We start from the raw sequence: 17,732 nt of genomic DNA on the forward strand, positions 1-17,732 counted from the left end.
GAAAGAGATCTTGGAAGGCCCAGTCTGCGTTGTTTCTAGTCATTTTTTCCGACGAGCTTTCGCCGAACGGTACCTCCTTGAATAACGTGCGTTGACAAATTTCAGATAAACCCATACCCCTCTTTTCTATTATTTCCGCTATAAACACAGCTCACTACGTTCCTGCGTGATGCACACGCGCACAGTGAATTTGGGAGCAACACAGCCGGCCTGACTGACTGGATTTCTCCAGATGACAAGCACCCATGCATTGATGAAATGACAACTGGAACAAGGGGAGTATCAGACATGGCGAGCGACTTGTGAATATTTAAAAAAAAAACTACACTTGAAGGCACAGACACGTGCGCCCTTATAAATAAAGATGGCATGCGTTGGTGCGACTAAGGCGGCGGAAATCGTTTCTCACTGCAGTTTCAAGAATTTTCGGGAAAGAGGTTTCTTGTTGTACATCTTCGCAACTGCGTTCTTGTCTGAAGGATAGAGGCCACAGGGAAACACTACTGCATATTATCTGAAAGAAGTTAATTAAACCGTTGCTATATGTCAAATGCATGCATGGTTTGTTAGCAACGGTTTAATATATATATATATATATATATATATATATATATATATATATATATATATATATATATATATATATATATATATATATATATCAAGGAAGCTATCTGTCTCCGAACTTAATCTATTTTTAAACTGAATGGCGTTGGTATAATAGATCAAAACGTCCTGAAACAACACATGTGCTACGAGGGACGCTATTGTGGAGGACTCCGGATTAATTTCTACCATCTGTAGTTTTTACGCGTACTGACATCATGCATTGCACTGTATCCTTATATTTCGCCTCCATCGAAACGCGGCCGCCGCGGCAGGAATCGAACCCGCTTTCTTAGGATCAGCAGCTGAGCGCACTAAGCAATGATCCACTACGGCGGGTATTCTTCTGCAAGCTTTCAGTATGTTTCTAGCATCACTTGCACCGAAATCGCACTGGCTGTCATGTTGGTCGGCAAGGAGCATGGCGGAAAGACGTCCGTTTGTTTCACCCATTTGCCGCCACCTGTCCTGTGAAAAAAGTTGTGCATGGTCCATCATCACGGCACTCGTGACGTCACATGGAAGCCGTTCATAGATGAGATCCACGTGCGACTGCGGCTATGTTACGCGCATGTGCGGCTATGTCGTCTCTATAACTGTATCTTAGCGCGAAACAAATACAAGGGCATTGCTTGCCTTTGTTTAATTATAATTATTAAGCAAAAAATTTGTTAGCAGCTTTTTTCCTAAGGACAAGCACCTTCGTTTCGTATAGTTCAGCTATTCGAAAGAAATAATCGCTCAACATTGGCAATGTTTTTCGTTTTATTCAATAAATGAACATTTTTTTCGGATGAATTATTATCACTGCCGCACTGCTTAAACAGATGGCATTTTCTCAGGAATATCAGAGTTGACAATCGCGATTAGCGGCTTGTTTTCAGACTGTAAAGGTTTCCTTCGCAGATACAAGAACATAGCGAAAAAAAGCAGTACCGACAGAATAACAGCCGCGAAAGAAACATATGTAAAAACGTTGGGACTGCTGTCCAAAAACTGGCCCACAAGAAGTGGAGGCGAGAGAGATCCAAGTCCTCCTGTAACCACCACGATCGACATCATCTTGTTGCTGATGTTGATGCGCTTCGCTACCCACGCCGTCACTGCTGCGTTCAGAGGACCCTGAGCGATACCAGCCATGGCAGTGCTGGCCCACAAAGCGGTGGCGCTGCTGGAACCCCACGCCAGCATCACCGCAGCTGTTATGACCAAGACGACGTGCGATGCGACCGACACGGAGAAGGCGGACACCTTGACACTCACAAGAGCGGCGGCCAGGCGACTCGCAGCGAAACACAGAAAGTACAAGGCCACGAGGCGAGAGGCGAGAGGCTTGGAGAAGTGCAGGCCGCATTCGACAGCAAACGCCGTGAGCATTCCAGACGTTGTGCACTCCAGGGCGACGTAGACGCAGACATAGGCGCACAGCATTGCTAGCGTTATCCGAGCGAAGCGTTTGTATTCCGCTGACCCCTCTGTATTCTTCGTAGCGCCATTCACATCATTCGTCCTGCGTGTGTTGAAGCTGGTGTGGTCGATGAAGTAGAGGGTGGTCATAGAAGCTACTATGACTAACAGGAAAGCACTGGCAATCCCAAACGCATAGTAAATTGTGCTATCGGTTGGAGCGTCGTCAAAGATCGTTGCATTCTCGTATTCCAGAGGCTGGATGGGCGAGTCGTCTGTGCCGTTCCATTTCGTACTGGACATCTGCATGCTTGCATTGGTGCTTGCGGTGGTGGCTTGCGTAGACAGGAACGGCCTCGCAATGAAGGGAGCGGCGAGGCAGCCGATGCCGAAGGCCAAGTGAAAAACTTGCAGCGCAGGGCTCGAGTTTCTGGGCCACATCTTCAGGATCCACACGTTTGCGCCTGAAGAAAAAGAGGACAGGATGAGGCAAGAGGTCAGTACTCTAGCCTGGAAGCTATAGCCACGCTTCGCCACACACACACAAATGAACATCAAACCTGAACCCTGAATTCAGGAAATTTCCTCTCCCAGCGATTTCCGGGGAACAGGTCATGCCCTCGAGTAAAGTCACAATATTCATCAGGTTAGTGGACAGCATTGCAGGCATGCTGTTTGAGGCGCGCTAGATTTCAAGATGCAGAACAGCTTCCAGAAACTACTACTTCTTTTTCTATATAATGATTCCCGCCTCTGTGGTTAGTGCAGGGGACAACAGGAGGGTTTTTTAACCAACTAGTGCTCCTGTCTAAAGGCTTGTATGCGCCAATTACTAGACAAGCAAAAGAGTTTCCTTCGTAATTGAAGGCCAACAAGATGGAAGAAATTTCTAGACCACATTGTAGATTTGAAATTTGCAGAGCTTAAGCGGGTGCTGACTTGCACCATTTGCTTGAAGCGTTGCGATTGAGGAATCCTGAAATCCTTGTGACCGCCGTCACTGGGTTTAAACAACTTGTGCCTTCGACTGTAGTCCTATTAGCTGTGCCCGAAACCACGTTTTGTGAAGTTTGATTTCGACGTCCTTTAGCCTAACGTTAGGCCTCACGGTCTAACTGCACGTCAAACGGTACAGAAGTTGTCCTGTCGTTTTGTGTGCCTCATTTGTCTTCGTCTGTCGCGCAGTATTCTTTTGTAAGTCTCATACGCCAACTAGCCCATACAAAAGTTCTACTTGGGTACAAAAGAAAACGACCAATAACAGGTACCACATGCATGCTGCAGCCCTCCTAGCCGCCCTGTCGCCGCCACGTCCAGTCCCGTCGGGTCACAAGTGTCATGTCCACAAATTCGTCGGTCAACTTCGTATTTTTTTTTTGCCCCCGAGAAGGAAGTAGCACTTGGAATTTTGATCAGACATATGTCGAACATTCCGTCATTCTCCGTCTCCGGCAGTGGGGGATTTCTGCGGGGTGTTTTTACACAAGTGGGGTATCATGGGCTTGGTGCTGCCACGCCCAGTATGACGTCATCTCTCAAATCCAATGCCACGGCCCACCTGGAGCGGGAACCAACGGCAGGCGACGAAATTAAATGGGAACAAAAATGAACGCTCCAAAAGATGGCCGGTGGAAAAGCTAAATTTAAATAAAGTTACAATACTAGGGCTCCCAAGCAGCGAAAACAAACTTTAACTGATGTCTTATAAAAATCTCTTCGACATATAGGTAATCCTGAGCAAAAGCAGCCCAGCTTTTATTCCGCCTAAAAACGACCACGAAGTATCCTTTTACACCTTCTTCATTCCAGGTCCCCTCTGTTGCTGTCTGCCCAAAATCATGACAGTTCTTGCTGAAGCTTATAACCTTTGTTAGGAAACCACTGGACTACCTTAAAATCCTGTCTCTTTCTAAAAAAACGAAGACTGAGGGCTAAAGGCAGAATAAAATTTAATCCCTCTCCCTCTATCTACCAACTTTTGATGAGCCGAACGGAGGACCTTTAACGAGTACCAGCTCTATTTCTCTTCATTTCGCTATCTGCAAAGCCGGTTGTTATTTCTGCACCAATCGGCACGAAAGTGGTGCCTTTACCCGAAAAACCAGACTTCAGACTCACCCGTGCCGAAAGCGCCTAGGCCGAGTCCGCCGAAGAACATCATGACATGCGCCAACGGTAGGCTTCCACTAAGGGGGATCATCAGCGCTGTGAAGCAGGTCAGCGCCATGGCCATAATGGATACGACCTGGGTGTTGTACGTGTCGTATAGCTTGCCCCCTGCGCAAGAGTTGTGAACGTACAATGAATACGGCGTTTTCATGCGTGTTTTTTGGTGACGGAACGAAACGACGACTGTTCCGAACAGCAGTCTGCTTAAAACTTAGGCTTGCCACAGCCTGCGCGAATGACCATAATTTCTGCATGGTTATCAAAAGGCAAAGGAAGCCCTCCTTTCTGCCGAACATGGGAAAAATGAGGTCGGCAGTCCACAGCGCACATTGGTTTTGGGGATCAGGAGGGTCACAGACTGCTCCATACATATAGTCAGCGACGAGCGTCCACCTGTCGCTAGCCGTGCCATGCACCTTTGTGACGAGCACTCGTCCCAGATAGTTTTTTCTCATATGGGTCTAGCAGAGACTTAGGTTCCCTACGTTTACGGAAGTGAAGGCTTAAAATGAATATGATAATGCCTAGTGAACTGTGGAAATAAACGCTCTAGCAGCCCGTAAAGGACCTACACATGCACAGTCTCACACACACACACACACACACACACACACACACACACACACACACACACACACACACACACACACACACACACACACACACACACACACACACACACACACACACACACACACACACACACACACACACACACACACACACACACACACACACACACACACACACACACACACACACACACACACACACACACACACACACACACACACACACACACACACACACACACACACACACACACACACACACACACACACACACACACACACACACACACACACACACACACACACACACACACACACACACACACACACACACACACACACACACACACACACACACACACACACACACACACACACACACACACACACACACACACACACACACACACACACACACACACACACACACACACACACACACACACACACACACACACACACACACACACACACACACACACACACACACACACACACACACACACACACACACACACACACACACACACACACACACACACACACACACACACACACACACACACACACACACACACACACACACACACACACACACACACACACCGCGTGAACAGAATAGATCATTGGTCACGGTGAAAAAATAAAGATGGAATAACAAAATGAATGCTGTCATGCAGCAGTCTGCGGGATCCACTAACCGGTCAATTTTTTTTCGCTGCTTGTGCCATACTCTATGTTTAATAAGCTTCTCTCCAGGAAAAGAAAACTCCGCCTAATAATGGGGGGGGGGGGGGCTAAGATAAGAAGTAACCTGCGAGAGATCGTGCAACCACGCACTGTGACGTAGGTGTGCCACAAGAGAGCATTTGCTAGTTTTGTGCCTGTGTTGCTATCACCGGGTGCGCTGATAACAAGCCACCGCCGTAGCTATTTAGGCAGTGGTATTCTTCCAATAAAGCGCTTTTGATTCTGTGCAGTGTGACTCACGCGTCAGTCTGTTACATAAAATTTGTCGCATTGAAGACTCATCTGAAAATCCTCATGCACCTCCTTTCTACATATTTAATATTTCTCGTGGAAAAGAGCAACCAGTGGGAACTGCTGCTCATAATCATGTCCTTTGGCGACCTGGAAGCCGAGACCTTTTCTGTGGTCAGCAAGCATCAGTCTGTTACATAACATTTGTCGCATTGAAGACTCATCTGAAAATCCTCATGCACCTCCTTTCTACATATTTAATATTTCTCGTGGAAAAGAGCAACCAGTGGGAACTGCTGCTCATAAACATGTCCTTTGGCGACCTGGAAGCCGAGACCTTTTCTGTGGTCAGCAAGCATCAGTTGTTACATAACATTTGTCGCATTGAAGACTCATCTGAAAATCCTCCTGCACCTCCTTTCTACATATTTAATATTTCTCGTGGAAAAGAGCAACCAGCGGGAACTGCTGCTCATAATCATGTCTTTTGACGACCTGGAAGCCGAGACCTTTTCTGTGGTCAGCAAGCATGAGGAAGTGTCGACCAGCCGAATCCATTTCCATTCAAGGATTACTGATTAAGGCTGCGAACTGGGCGAGTTGGCACTGATTCATATTTGAACAGCGCAATAAAACAACGGAACACAACGAAGAGTGGACACCACAAGCGCTGAATCGCAACTAGATTTTTATTCACGCCAAAGCCATCTTAAATACTCAGTACACCAAACACAAACTTGAGGAAAAAACAACACAGAAACCAATAATAATGCCAACAACGGTGACATCCCCATAGCGGGGACGAACGCCGAATTTGGATATCGAGTGGGTTGTAAATTTCTCCGTTACGTATTTTATATCTCCTTCGGACTTTAGTGAAGAATCTGGTTAGGTTTGGTTTGGTTTATGGGGGTTTAACGTCCCATAGCGACTCAGGCTTTGAGAGACGCCGTAGTGAAGGGCTCCGGGAATTTCGACCACCTAGGGTTCTTTAACGTGCGCTGACATCGCACAGTACACGGGCCTCTAGAATTTCTCCTCCATCGAAAATCGACCGCTGCGGCCGGGATCGAATCCGCGTCTTTCGGGCCAGCAGCCGAGCGCTATAACCACTCAGCCACCGAAGTGAAGAATCTGCAAGAGCGTGAAGAAGTATGCCACTTCGATCTTCCTTTTTCATTTGGGGTGGATTGCAAAACCTGGAGCGAGAGACAAAGAGGAAGGGAAGAACGTTGGCCCGAAGGGTGTTCCGGTTGGCTGCTCTGCACTGGGAAAAAGAGAAGAGGGGGCATAAAAGAAAAGGGGGAAGTGAGAGGGGAGAGGTGAACAGCTAGGACATCAGGTAAAAGCACAGCATGTGCGCTGCCAAGTCTCATCCTGTCGCACAAACACGGCGCCTCCAGAAATCGAGACCACGCTCAGTATGCTTTCAGGGCTGGCGATCGCTCTGACCACAGCCCGTGCATTCTGCTCAACACCGCATGGTGAGGATCGAGGATGTCTGGTGCACAGATCAGGGTTTGTCTCTCGGCGGCAACACAGGGCATTAACAAAGTTGTTCAATTGTCTATTCGCAGACACATGTGTTAAGAGCAGGGCTGTCGGTCGGGAACGAGTGGCGCTTCGTGAAAGAAATTCCGAACCTTAGACCAGGAAGAGGCCGGTGAAAGAACGTGCCAGGGGTGTGCCAAGAGATGCCAAAAAGATGAAACCGTCTCCTCTCATTAGTAATAAGCGCACCGCTGATTGACGTCGCCGTGGAAGATGGGGGCGTCAAGAGCTTGCACGTTTCATGGCATAGTAAGCGCTGTATTTAACGTGCAGTCTTGGTAAAAAGTCTTAAGGCCAAAGGCTTTTCTCTTCAGCCACATAACAGAGCCATTGCGGCACTATTAAAGACCGAATGACCTTGAAATATTAGCAGGTTTCTTCTTGCGGAAGAGGAGCTTCCTGCTTTACTTGTGGTTCGAATGATACGCTATACGGAGCAATCTAGGAACATTGCGGCCTTAAGACTTTTCCCCAAGGCTGTATGTCTATGAGCTGCAGCGCAACAGTAGCGGAGCTTATACCAACCGATAAGGGAGCCAACCAGACTACCGACGCAGCGAGTCGTGATGAGCTGAGAGACAGCTGATAAGCTGTCGTTGTAAATCTCTTCAAGGTCCAGCAAGGCAACGCCGGTCAAAGCCACCACCAAACCCTGCGTCGCCAAAGCGCAAACACTATGTTTAACGAAAGTGTTCAGCAAAATGCAACCCACACAATACACAGACAATTGCCCATGGTGCCATGAAACACCCACGCTCTATCACATAACGTGGGCCTGCCAGAAAATAGAGGTGGCACCAAAAATAACAAACACGAGTGCGGAGCAATGGGAAGGAATGCTCTCCAGCGACCGTCAGGACGTCCAACTTGGGCTAATCCGGCGAGCACAGCTGGCAGCGGCATCCAGCGGAGCCCTGGACTAGGGGCAGACGAACATTGCTAAGAAGATGGAAGAGACCATCTGACTCCGCCAAATTGCTCACCTACTCTCTAGAGCTCAATAAACGTTTTCCTTCCTTCCTTCCTTCCTTCCTTCCTTCCTTCCTTCCTTCCTTCCTTCCTTCCTTCCTTCCTTCCTTCCTTCCTTCCTTCCTTCCTTCCTTCCTTCCTTCCTTCCTTCCTTCCTTCCTTCCTTCCTTCCTTCCTTCCTTCCTTCCTTCCTTCCTTCCTTCCTTCCTTCCTTCCTTCCTTCCTTCCTTCCTTCCTTCCTTCCTTCCTTCCTTCCTTCCTTCCTTCCTTCCTTCCTTCCTTCCTTCCTTCCTTCCTTCCTTCCTTCCTTCCTTCCTTCCTTCCTTCCTTCCTTCCTTCCTTCCTTCCTTCCTTCCTTCCTTCCTTCCTTCCTTCCTTCCTTCCTTCCTTCCTTCCTTCAAGAAGTACTTTTGTTTGGGCTAGTTGGCGCATAGCTTCTAGATGATGTCAGGACGGCGCGAAAAGAACAAGAACAAAAGAGGCACAAGTCCTGTTGTGTTCATGTGCCTCTTTTGTCCTTGTTCTTTTCGCGCCATCCTGACATAATCTAGGAACGAAAGTGTGTTCAAGCCTAGCCAAGCAGACGGCGCTTGAAAAAGAAAGTCTTGAGCCACGGCAGAGTAGAGAACAGCTTCGTGTAAATTACTGCGCCACTTTGCTATGACCAAATTGTTTCCGCTTTCCAAATTATTTCTGAAAAGGGAGAAGCTCTCCCTTCAAGACAGCGAGCGCCGCGGATGGTGCCAAATCTAGCGCAGAGGCACAAGCTTTACACAAGGCGTTTATAAGCACAAGCTTATAAAGGCGGTTTATTAAATGGCACGCACAGAAGCAGTGAAATTCGTGCGGTAATGTGTCCGGGAATATAATTTCCTCGCTTGGTGGCTGCCGCATAAGCCATTCAGTTGCAGCTGTGCCGTTGTCTCACATGCAGGTAATGTAAATCGATGGGAGGTGGATTACTCTAAAACAACGTATTTTGCTAAAGCCGTGCCGTGAATGAGTTTCTAGACCGAAAATTTCAGCTCTAAACAGCACGCAGAAGCAAAGGAGAATAAGCGAATTTCTGCATACGCGTACAATACTCCACAGAGTGTTATAAAAGCATCGCTTCTCTTTCGAGTGTAGCGCATCCTATCTTCGAGAGCTCGTGAAGGGCGCCTCAGAGTTTTCTTCTCATGCGTGATTTGAACCACCTGAATTCAGGGCGTTCCTGGGCTATTCATAATGCCTATATGCCTAATTTCTTCTAGTCGCAATCAAATTTGCTAATTGGTATGTTGAGGTTCTGTGGCTTGGTTTCAATCCTTTCACTTCATGAAAATTAGTTGTTTTAGCATGGAACCAACAAATATTGCGAAATCTACGCGCATAAGATTTGCTTCACACATTTTACATACAAGGTGTGCTCAACTGAAACCGAGGCTTTTTTCTCGACGGCGTTAAAAGGAATCCTGTCACTTCTTGTTGGTCACTGACACATGGGAAAAGTCTCCGCTCTCATCGCAAGGTGATCCGAAGTCTGTATTGTGTTCTCAATGAATGAAATTTTTCATTATAAATAGCTTCAGACAGTTCCGGAAAGCTGATGTGGTGAACGAATGAGAGATTTACAATACAGACAAAGTAGCATCAGACGGGAAGCCTGCTTTAAGGCCATGCTGTTATACGATGTTTAGCTCCTTAAAATTGGTACACGGCTCCCATCCTCGATCACCCCACAACGTACTGCCGGGGATAAAAGTCTCCTGGACGCGACATCGGGAACAGAGGATGATAGTTCTGTGATTAACCGCGGGCTGGAGACAATACTCGTCGAGGTGAAAGTCGGACTCGCATGCTATGATGCGTGCTAGCGATAGCAAGGGATCGCTAACAAACATGTCAGCCTTTAACCAAAATCGCTTGTCGCGCGTCCTGAACAATTTTTGTCCACCGTAGTACGTGACCTGCAACATTACGTGCCATTTCTGTGTTCCCATGACTCGCGTTTCACCGCGGCCGACAGAAGCACAGTGAACGAATAGCGTGTCTAGAAACTAGCCTTGGACTGGTCATTTATCTATCAACTAACCTACAGATGAAAAGGCAGCACAAAAATTAAAAAGCGGCACCTTAATTTGCAACGCAAACAACTCTGTGGAGTACTCACCGTGGCCAAATTACCAAGGCTCACGTTGCATGTTCGACCTATGTTGAGCCACAGCTCGGAACGTGGAGACCGCGTTCTTGTCGAAACTTCATGCTCGCTGCAAAGGCGAAGAAACCAGATGTGTGTGTGTTCAGTAAGAGATACAACGAAAATATCATTTTTGTTTTATGGGAGGTTTATATAAAGGGGAGCCTTCTAGTTCTGCAAAGCTATTCCTTTCGGTGGCATATTGCTCACCTCTTTCGGTATTTAAGAGAAACTCGTGCGCACGGCTATGTAGTTCCTTCTTTTAAAAGAAGACAATATCCAATCCACCGCGCTGCTTACAGGAATGCACAAATAAATATATGGTATTATGTATTTAAGATTCGTGGAAACTTATTGTAGGGTTCGTTTGCAGTACATTACGTGCCCCCAAAAAGTACTGGTTTGCTTTATTTCATCATATTTTTATACTGACTGCGTATTAAACACATGGAAAGTGAAAAGAAAAGAGGTACTAATAATAAATGAAATCAACACAACTGCACCAGGAGAGTGGCCCGGTTGAAACCTCGAAGAGTATCGTCCTTGTATACGTTTTGCGTGTTGCCAAGAAAATGGCTTTCCAGGTTTTCACTTGTTTTAGACTGCATCATTTAACAGATGGTTTTTCCTTATCGAACTCCGAGACAGATCCCACAGAGTCTGCGATGAGTCGGCATTAGCCTGACTTTGGCGCAAGGATCAGGTTCATCAGGACCAGTATTTCAGCTACTGGCTATTAAACATACAAGGAATGTGCTTATCGCGTCAGTACGTTTGAATATGACGCTTCACATAGCCTTGGAAGACACGATACAGTTTCCAAACCCCTTACAAGAGGGCGCCACGTGCCCTGATTAGAGCCGCAGTTAAAATCCGTCGACGACAACTGCAGCTGGCAAGTATCGTGCCTTACAATCGGCGTTGCAACTATGCGCATTGCCACGCAGACGGCTAGGGGGCTCGACGTGTTTCCTGCGCATCTTGTTAATGCCTCCGGAACAGTGCGCGAGTAATCCTCGCAATCGCATACACATGCATAGCGACAAGTGGTGCCTACCGACTTGTGCTCTGAACGCGTAAGCCTCGTTCACTACAAGTGCGAGACCTCGGGCTGCTGCGAGAATACCGGCCAATAAGATAACAAATGTCTTCTAACGCATCTTCGCCCATGTGGCCAAGGCATGGGTGAGCACTTGGGGCCGAACACAATGGCATCAGCACAAAACTGCAAGATGGCTTCCGCCCGAGGCGACGACTAGAAGACAGCCTCTCTGTGCTCAGAGAGACCGTTGAGGTTGCCCGAGAGGAAGCTCATGGCAGGGTGGGCTGCTTCATGGATGTAGCAGAAACCTATGACCGCATCCCGGGGTACCTGTTACTATGCCGTCTCAGAGAGACATGGGTAGATATCATCAGCCGCCTATACGCTGACAGCACCGTTCTAACCTGTTCTGGTGATATCCCTCTCAACCAGAGCCGGTGCTTCTACGACTCAAGCAGGGATGCCCACTTTCGCTTTACAATTCATATTATATGTATCGTGACTGGGCTTCCCCTTGTCCGTAGTAGACGCTGGCAAACCACACACTTGGACACTGCCTGGCCTCGCGTTTGCCGATGACTTGGTGCTTCTGTTAACGTCCACAGCGCCTGGTCACGTTAGCTGCCACTCAACTCTGCAACCTAGGCCTCGCTTTCAATGCCAACTCTGCAACCTAGGCCTCGCTTTCAATGCCACCTCCGTTTACGTTTTATCTTTTCTGTTTTTTTTCCTTAAATCGGCCAGGATGCGTACGTCGTGTCCGCGCCATACAAATATGGTTTATGGTTTATGCCGGTTTAACGTCCTAAAGCGACTCAGGCTATGAAGGACGCCGTAGCGAAGGGCTCCGGAAATTTTGGCCACCTGGAGTTCTTTAACTTGCACTGTCATCGCACGGTACACCGGCCTCAAGAATTTCGCCTCCAGTGAAATTCGACCGCCTCGGCCGGGATCGAACCCGCGTATTTCGGGTCAGCAGCCGAGCGCCATAACCAGTGAGCAACTGCGTTGGGTCTATACGAGGAAACCAGCCACAAGAGATCATCATCATTCGGATGAACGTTGAATGCATCATGGCAATAAAGGGGCGGAACAACCATCATTGCAGACCTCGAACGTCGGGACCTAAGCTGCACAGTAAGGATTGGTAATACTCACACTTCATTTCAACAAGCTACGCAAGTGAGACCATTCTAACTTGGAAACGAAATGCCTCATAAATGTATGTATGCCCAGCTCAGAGACTGCTTCAAGAGGAGTACCTTAAAAAAACATCAAACTTTATCGTTTGCTGACCGAATTGCTTTGTCGCCCAACAGCAGTGCCTTGAACTTACGTTGCTATTCGAGACAGGGAGAAGTAATTATTGCATAAAAGAATGCTTACGGGCTTATTCCTATAGGTATTTGGCCTATAATACCTTTTTGCTGCTGATCACACCAGATGGTTGCAAGTGTCACTGCTGTCGCCACATTCGGAAGTACATCTCTGATGATGAAACAGCTCATACCGTAGAACGGGTAATGGAAAGAAGGCTTGTTTTATTGTAGCACTTGCTGGCGAGCCTGCCGTCGAAATATGAATGCAACCTTACTAGGGAGCTTTACTTCACATTTCACGTAAATTGGGTGTCCACGCAATCGGCGTAATTAGTAACATCACTTCTAAAGCCTTTAAGGCGGCAATGAGAACAACTCCATCCAATTATTGTCCTCAATAAACATTTATTTACCGGCTCTCTCGGGTTATGCTGGCATTTTTACTGCAGCCAAATACGCATTTGCAGGCGAGAAAATTGTAATTAAATATCCTCGCGCCAACCGAATCACATTTCCGACATCCTTACGGGTAAAGATGTCCTGGTAAGCTGACGACCATTGTGCTGCATTTCCCCAGGCCCAGGAAATATAGACAAGCGCTTCAAGTTTATATGGATGCCACCACGTGCAGCATGGCGCTGAGCTTAAAAAATTACATAATTTGGCATGTTTGGTGCACGCCATTGGTTTTCAACGGCCGTCAAAATTTTTCACTGAGAGGAAAGGACGCATTTTACGTCAGATTCAGCAGCGCTTAGGAAGCGTAGGCAATCAATATCAACATCTCTATACACCATTTCACGGTATGTATTAGTTGTTTTTTTTCAATGACATATGAAAATCTTCCCATTCACTTAAGCGATGTTCGCTATCAGCGGCCGTCAGGTGGCGCCAGTTGGCAATGTCCTGGCACGTCCTTGCAGTACGCGGCAGTTTCTAGAAGCGACGACTCGCGTACGGGTTATTCATTGCAAGCTTGGCTTGCCTTCATAACCGCAGTATGGCTATGACGGGGAAGTGTGCTAAGAATAACATTGGCGAAATCGGATCAACTTTTGTCCCATCAGCCGAGCGCAACACAGTAAGAGTGCACACGAATACATGCACTCGCACCTACAAAAAGCACAAGGGCACCTATGCATGTGCTCTTGTGCGTGTGTCCTCGGGTATGGGAACCTCGCTATGTGCGCACACCTGGTTTCATACCTTTCCTCCCTTCCCTCCCTCTGCTATTACTGTGCTCCACTTCTGATAAAAATGTAAACTGCCATTTTTTTTGCTATTTATTGCAGTCCGTCGAAATGAGTCTAAAACTTTCGAAACAGTATTGTCCTACCGACTCGCTGGTACCAGCGTAAACCACTAAAAATAAAACGGGAGACCTTAGAGCCGTTACTTCACATTGAGTTTGTGTTAAATAATCTCTCAACAAATCTACCAGCTGCCAGCTTCAGGAAACTATAGCGCAAATTCCGCTGAATTCTTTTGTTTCTCCCTAAGCACATGTACTCTCTAGAACTGAATACACCAACGTGTACAAACTAGACAAAAAGAAAAACAAATGTGGTCACACCTGTGATCAATGTTTGCCTTCAATCACGCGCCTTGACTAAAACGAAACTGATACACCAGAGAGACATGTGCGATCAAAACGCAGGGGTTGGCTTCTAATGGAAATAACACGACTCACCTACGGTTCCCAACAGTCTCCTGAGGCTGGTAGCGCACGTCAGCATACTTCTTTCGTGAGGCGTTTCTGGTCATCCTAGGTTCCATCAATTTTCAGGCAATGTGAACTCGAGCCACTCAGGGTTGCCAGGAACGACACGAGCGGCAGCAAACGCTGCGGCAAGCTTGGCGCTGAAACTCACGGCGGGCTCGGTGTCCTCGGCATGGCAAACAGCTGCTGCAAGCAAAAAGTAAAAGAAACGGGATGCGTCATTTCGCATGGAATGCGATAGGGCGCTCGATGATTTCGCGCATGAAAAAGCGCCATACAAAACACACCCTATAAGGAGAAGTAAAAGCGGCGAATGAAGTTTCAGCGGGGAAGCCATAGATGAATAATTCCATTGGGTTTAACGGGGGCGAGAAACGGGCTAAAAAATTATAAATTCAATCTATCGCCTGCAGCTATTCCACTCATTATGCAGCGTTTCGAATTTCTTACTAATGAGTTTTAAATAAGCCGCCTAATGACTTTTAAATAATTGTAGGCATCAATGTGCAAACAATGTAAAAGATATTTATCTCTTTGTGAGAGAACGAGAAATAAACAACTGCAGTGACGGCATAGCCGCGAAAGGAGAAACTATAAAACAAAGACAATGAAGGAGTAGACGAAACGCGCAACTCCGCTAAACAAGAAAAGCTTAATATTAGTAGGTAGGCTTCTTGAAACTTGAGACGAGGGAACCCTCCATTTTAGAAAGAAAATGCTCCTACAATACATACGGTGTTCCGATAAACCAAACCGGCTGAATACAACCATCCGAACCAATGCGATAGCGGCCCATGTAATTAGCAAACTGCTTTGTTCCGAAGTTCCTTCTTCCGTAAACCAACACTATACATAGTCAAGAGCAAACAATGCAAACTTTTGAAGAGATTATGCTTTGCGGAAAATTACTAGCAATAAATGTCGAACATGCTCATTCGATTTCAAGCAGGTAAAATAAGGCTACTAACTTGCTGAAATGTCAGTGCCCCTTTATACGTACAGTAAAGATACCTAGACGCACCGAAGTTCGTGCTACTTGCTGCGATACAAATGACACTTTGCAAGTTATCACTGAAAAGTTTTTTTAATCTTTTACTTTCTAACACGATTCCGCAGCATGTCTAAGGCCCAAACAGTAAAACTGAGAGAAACTTCAATGAACGCAGAGGCCTATCTTTCAGCATATATAGAGCCCTGATGGAAGGAAAAGAAAGGTTTGCAGCTGTATGCAACATACGTTTGAAGGATTTCAGTGAGCACTGTCATAAAGTCAGCACCAGTTCGCATGTAAATGCAACCGCATTTACTACGAGACCACTGAAGAAAGAAGCACGTGTACTGCAAAGGTTTTCCTACCTTGTGTCCCTTTTGTCCGCCCCGTGTTAATTTTCCAGCTTACAATGGCCCGTGTCTCAGGCACTCCACCAGATATCGTCTTTATCAGCTGTTGGCTTATCTAAAAGAGACGAAGCGAAGGAAAACGCATGCGTGTGGAGATAACCTCGTTGGAAGCGCTTTCTATGAATTCAGTGTAAGAAAGGCCGTAGCTGAAGCCCTACTCTAAGGTTGCACTTATTTGTTGCATGCACTTACGCCTCCATACACAGGGACCGCCATTTCGTTAATATCATCGAACAGCAGACCTGAATAATTAGTGCTATCTTCCATCTGTCTGACCTTCAAACTTCAAGTGCAATGTCATTCACAACAACAACAATAATAATAATAATAATAATAATAATAATAATAATAATAATAATAATAATAATAATAATAATAATAATAATAATAATAATAATAATAATAATAATAATAATAATAATAATAGTAATAATAATAATAATTGGTTTTGGGGGAAAGGAAATGGCTCAGTATTTGTCTCATATATCGCTGGACACCTGAACCGCGTAGTAAGGGAAGGGATAAAGGAGGAAGTGAAAGACGAAAGGAAGAAGAGGTGCCGTAGTGGAGGGCTCCGGAATAATTTAGACCACCTGGGGATCTTTAACGTGCACTGACATCGCACAGTACACGGGCGCCTTAGCGTTACCCGTGTGCTGTGCGATGTCAGTGCACGTTAAAGATCCCCAGGTGGTCGAAATTATTCCGGAGCCCTCCACTACGGCACCTCTTCTTCCTTTCGTCTTTCACTCCCTCCTTTATCCCTTCCCTTACGGCATGTTTTCTACTTCACGCATGTTTTAACATAAAACTTGGCATGCTCTTTAAATTTTGATGTTTTTCTTTTACTGGCCTGCACATGAGCAGTGTAAAATGAGGGTATGTGCAGCGGAACGGCAGTTTGCGACGCTCGGTTTATAATTTTTTCTGGCTTCTCAATGAAACTGTTTGTCACAGTGATATCCGTCTTCCCTAACTGAAAATGAATCGAACCTCATTACACATCGCATTGTTGCGCAAAAGTTCGAACAAAAAAAGATTATTGTCATAATTCCAAACATTCCCGAGTTTACTGCTTGCTTGCGGGGAGGAAAACGCAGTGAGGTGTCGTGTTTTATTTCAGATAAGCAGCTTGCTATGAGAAGGTCAGAGATAAAATACGAATAGTCCATGTAGCTGAATATACCTCTTATTCAGGTTCCATCTGATGAAGACCCACGGGCCTCCAAGTGTCTGAAAGGTGAAGACACGTTGCGTTGTGCATTGGTCTTCACGAGAGGGGTATCGATTTTGAGTTGTAAGTTCAACGCTGAGTGAGCGGGTCTTCCTCCCTTGTAGCCATTAAGTACAGATTCCTGCAATCGTCTTTTTACTGAAGCTTTTTTTATCGGATACGTCCACAGCAGGTGGCTAAAGTCCCCATCAGCAGCCGCCGCTCAATATTTTAAGCTTATTCTGGGTACTGCATTTTCTTCAGAGCTCTTTCGGCACTAGAGCGTTTTGGCGGGCTAGTTGGTCAAGCGTCCTGTATCGAACAGTGCGTACACACAACACAAGAGACGAGGAAACAGACGAACACAGCTCTGCGCTCGTCTGCTTCTTTGTTTCTTGTGCTTGTCTGTGTTCGCGCTGGTCGATACAGGACCTGTCGGCACGTCACCGACGTAGTAAGGGTTGCCTCAGCCCTAATACTTATAAGATCTCCAATTTCGTTAAGTTATGAGGGAGGAGAAAGAACACGACGGCTACGTTACGTTACGTAATCTGGTTACGTTTACTTCTTAAAGGGGACGACAGAGATGAAAAGGGAGCATGG

The 17,732-nt window shown here is 46.4% G+C and overlaps 1 protein-coding gene across 4 annotated transcripts; it reads right to left on the minus strand.

The window, feature by feature from the left end:
• Positions 1-1,275: 1,275 nt before the first annotated feature.
• On the minus strand, positions 1,276-15,970 carry LOC144101220 (sodium-dependent glucose transporter 1A-like). Of its 4 annotated transcripts, none has more exons than XM_077634295.1 (6): positions 15,872-15,970; positions 14,486-14,698; positions 10,408-10,504; positions 7,812-7,938; positions 4,132-4,290; positions 1,276-2,477 (listed from the first exon to the last, which is right to left on the minus strand). In XM_077634295.1, the coding sequence occupies exons 2-6, from the start codon at positions 14,569-14,571 to the stop codon at positions 1,426-1,428; spliced, it is 1,521 nt and encodes a 506-aa protein (XP_077490421.1). In that variant the 5' UTR covers positions 14,572-14,698; positions 15,872-15,970; the 3' UTR covers positions 1,276-1,425. The 4 variants fall into 4 exon arrangements, with proteins under 4 accessions (XP_077490421.1, XP_077490418.1, XP_077490420.1 ...); XM_077634292.1 differs by having other exon boundaries at positions 14,486-14,701; positions 15,872-15,931; XM_077634294.1 differs by lacking the exon at positions 15,872-15,970 and adding an exon at positions 15,793-15,858 and having other exon boundaries at positions 14,486-14,701.
• Positions 15,971-17,732: the final 1,762 nt, after the last annotated feature.

The sequence above is a fragment of the Amblyomma americanum genome, chromosome 8 (genome assembly GCF_052857255.1).
Source record: "Amblyomma americanum isolate KBUSLIRL-KWMA chromosome 8, ASM5285725v1, whole genome shotgun sequence".
NCBI lineage: Eukaryota > Metazoa > Arthropoda > Arachnida > Ixodida > Ixodidae > Amblyomma > Amblyomma americanum.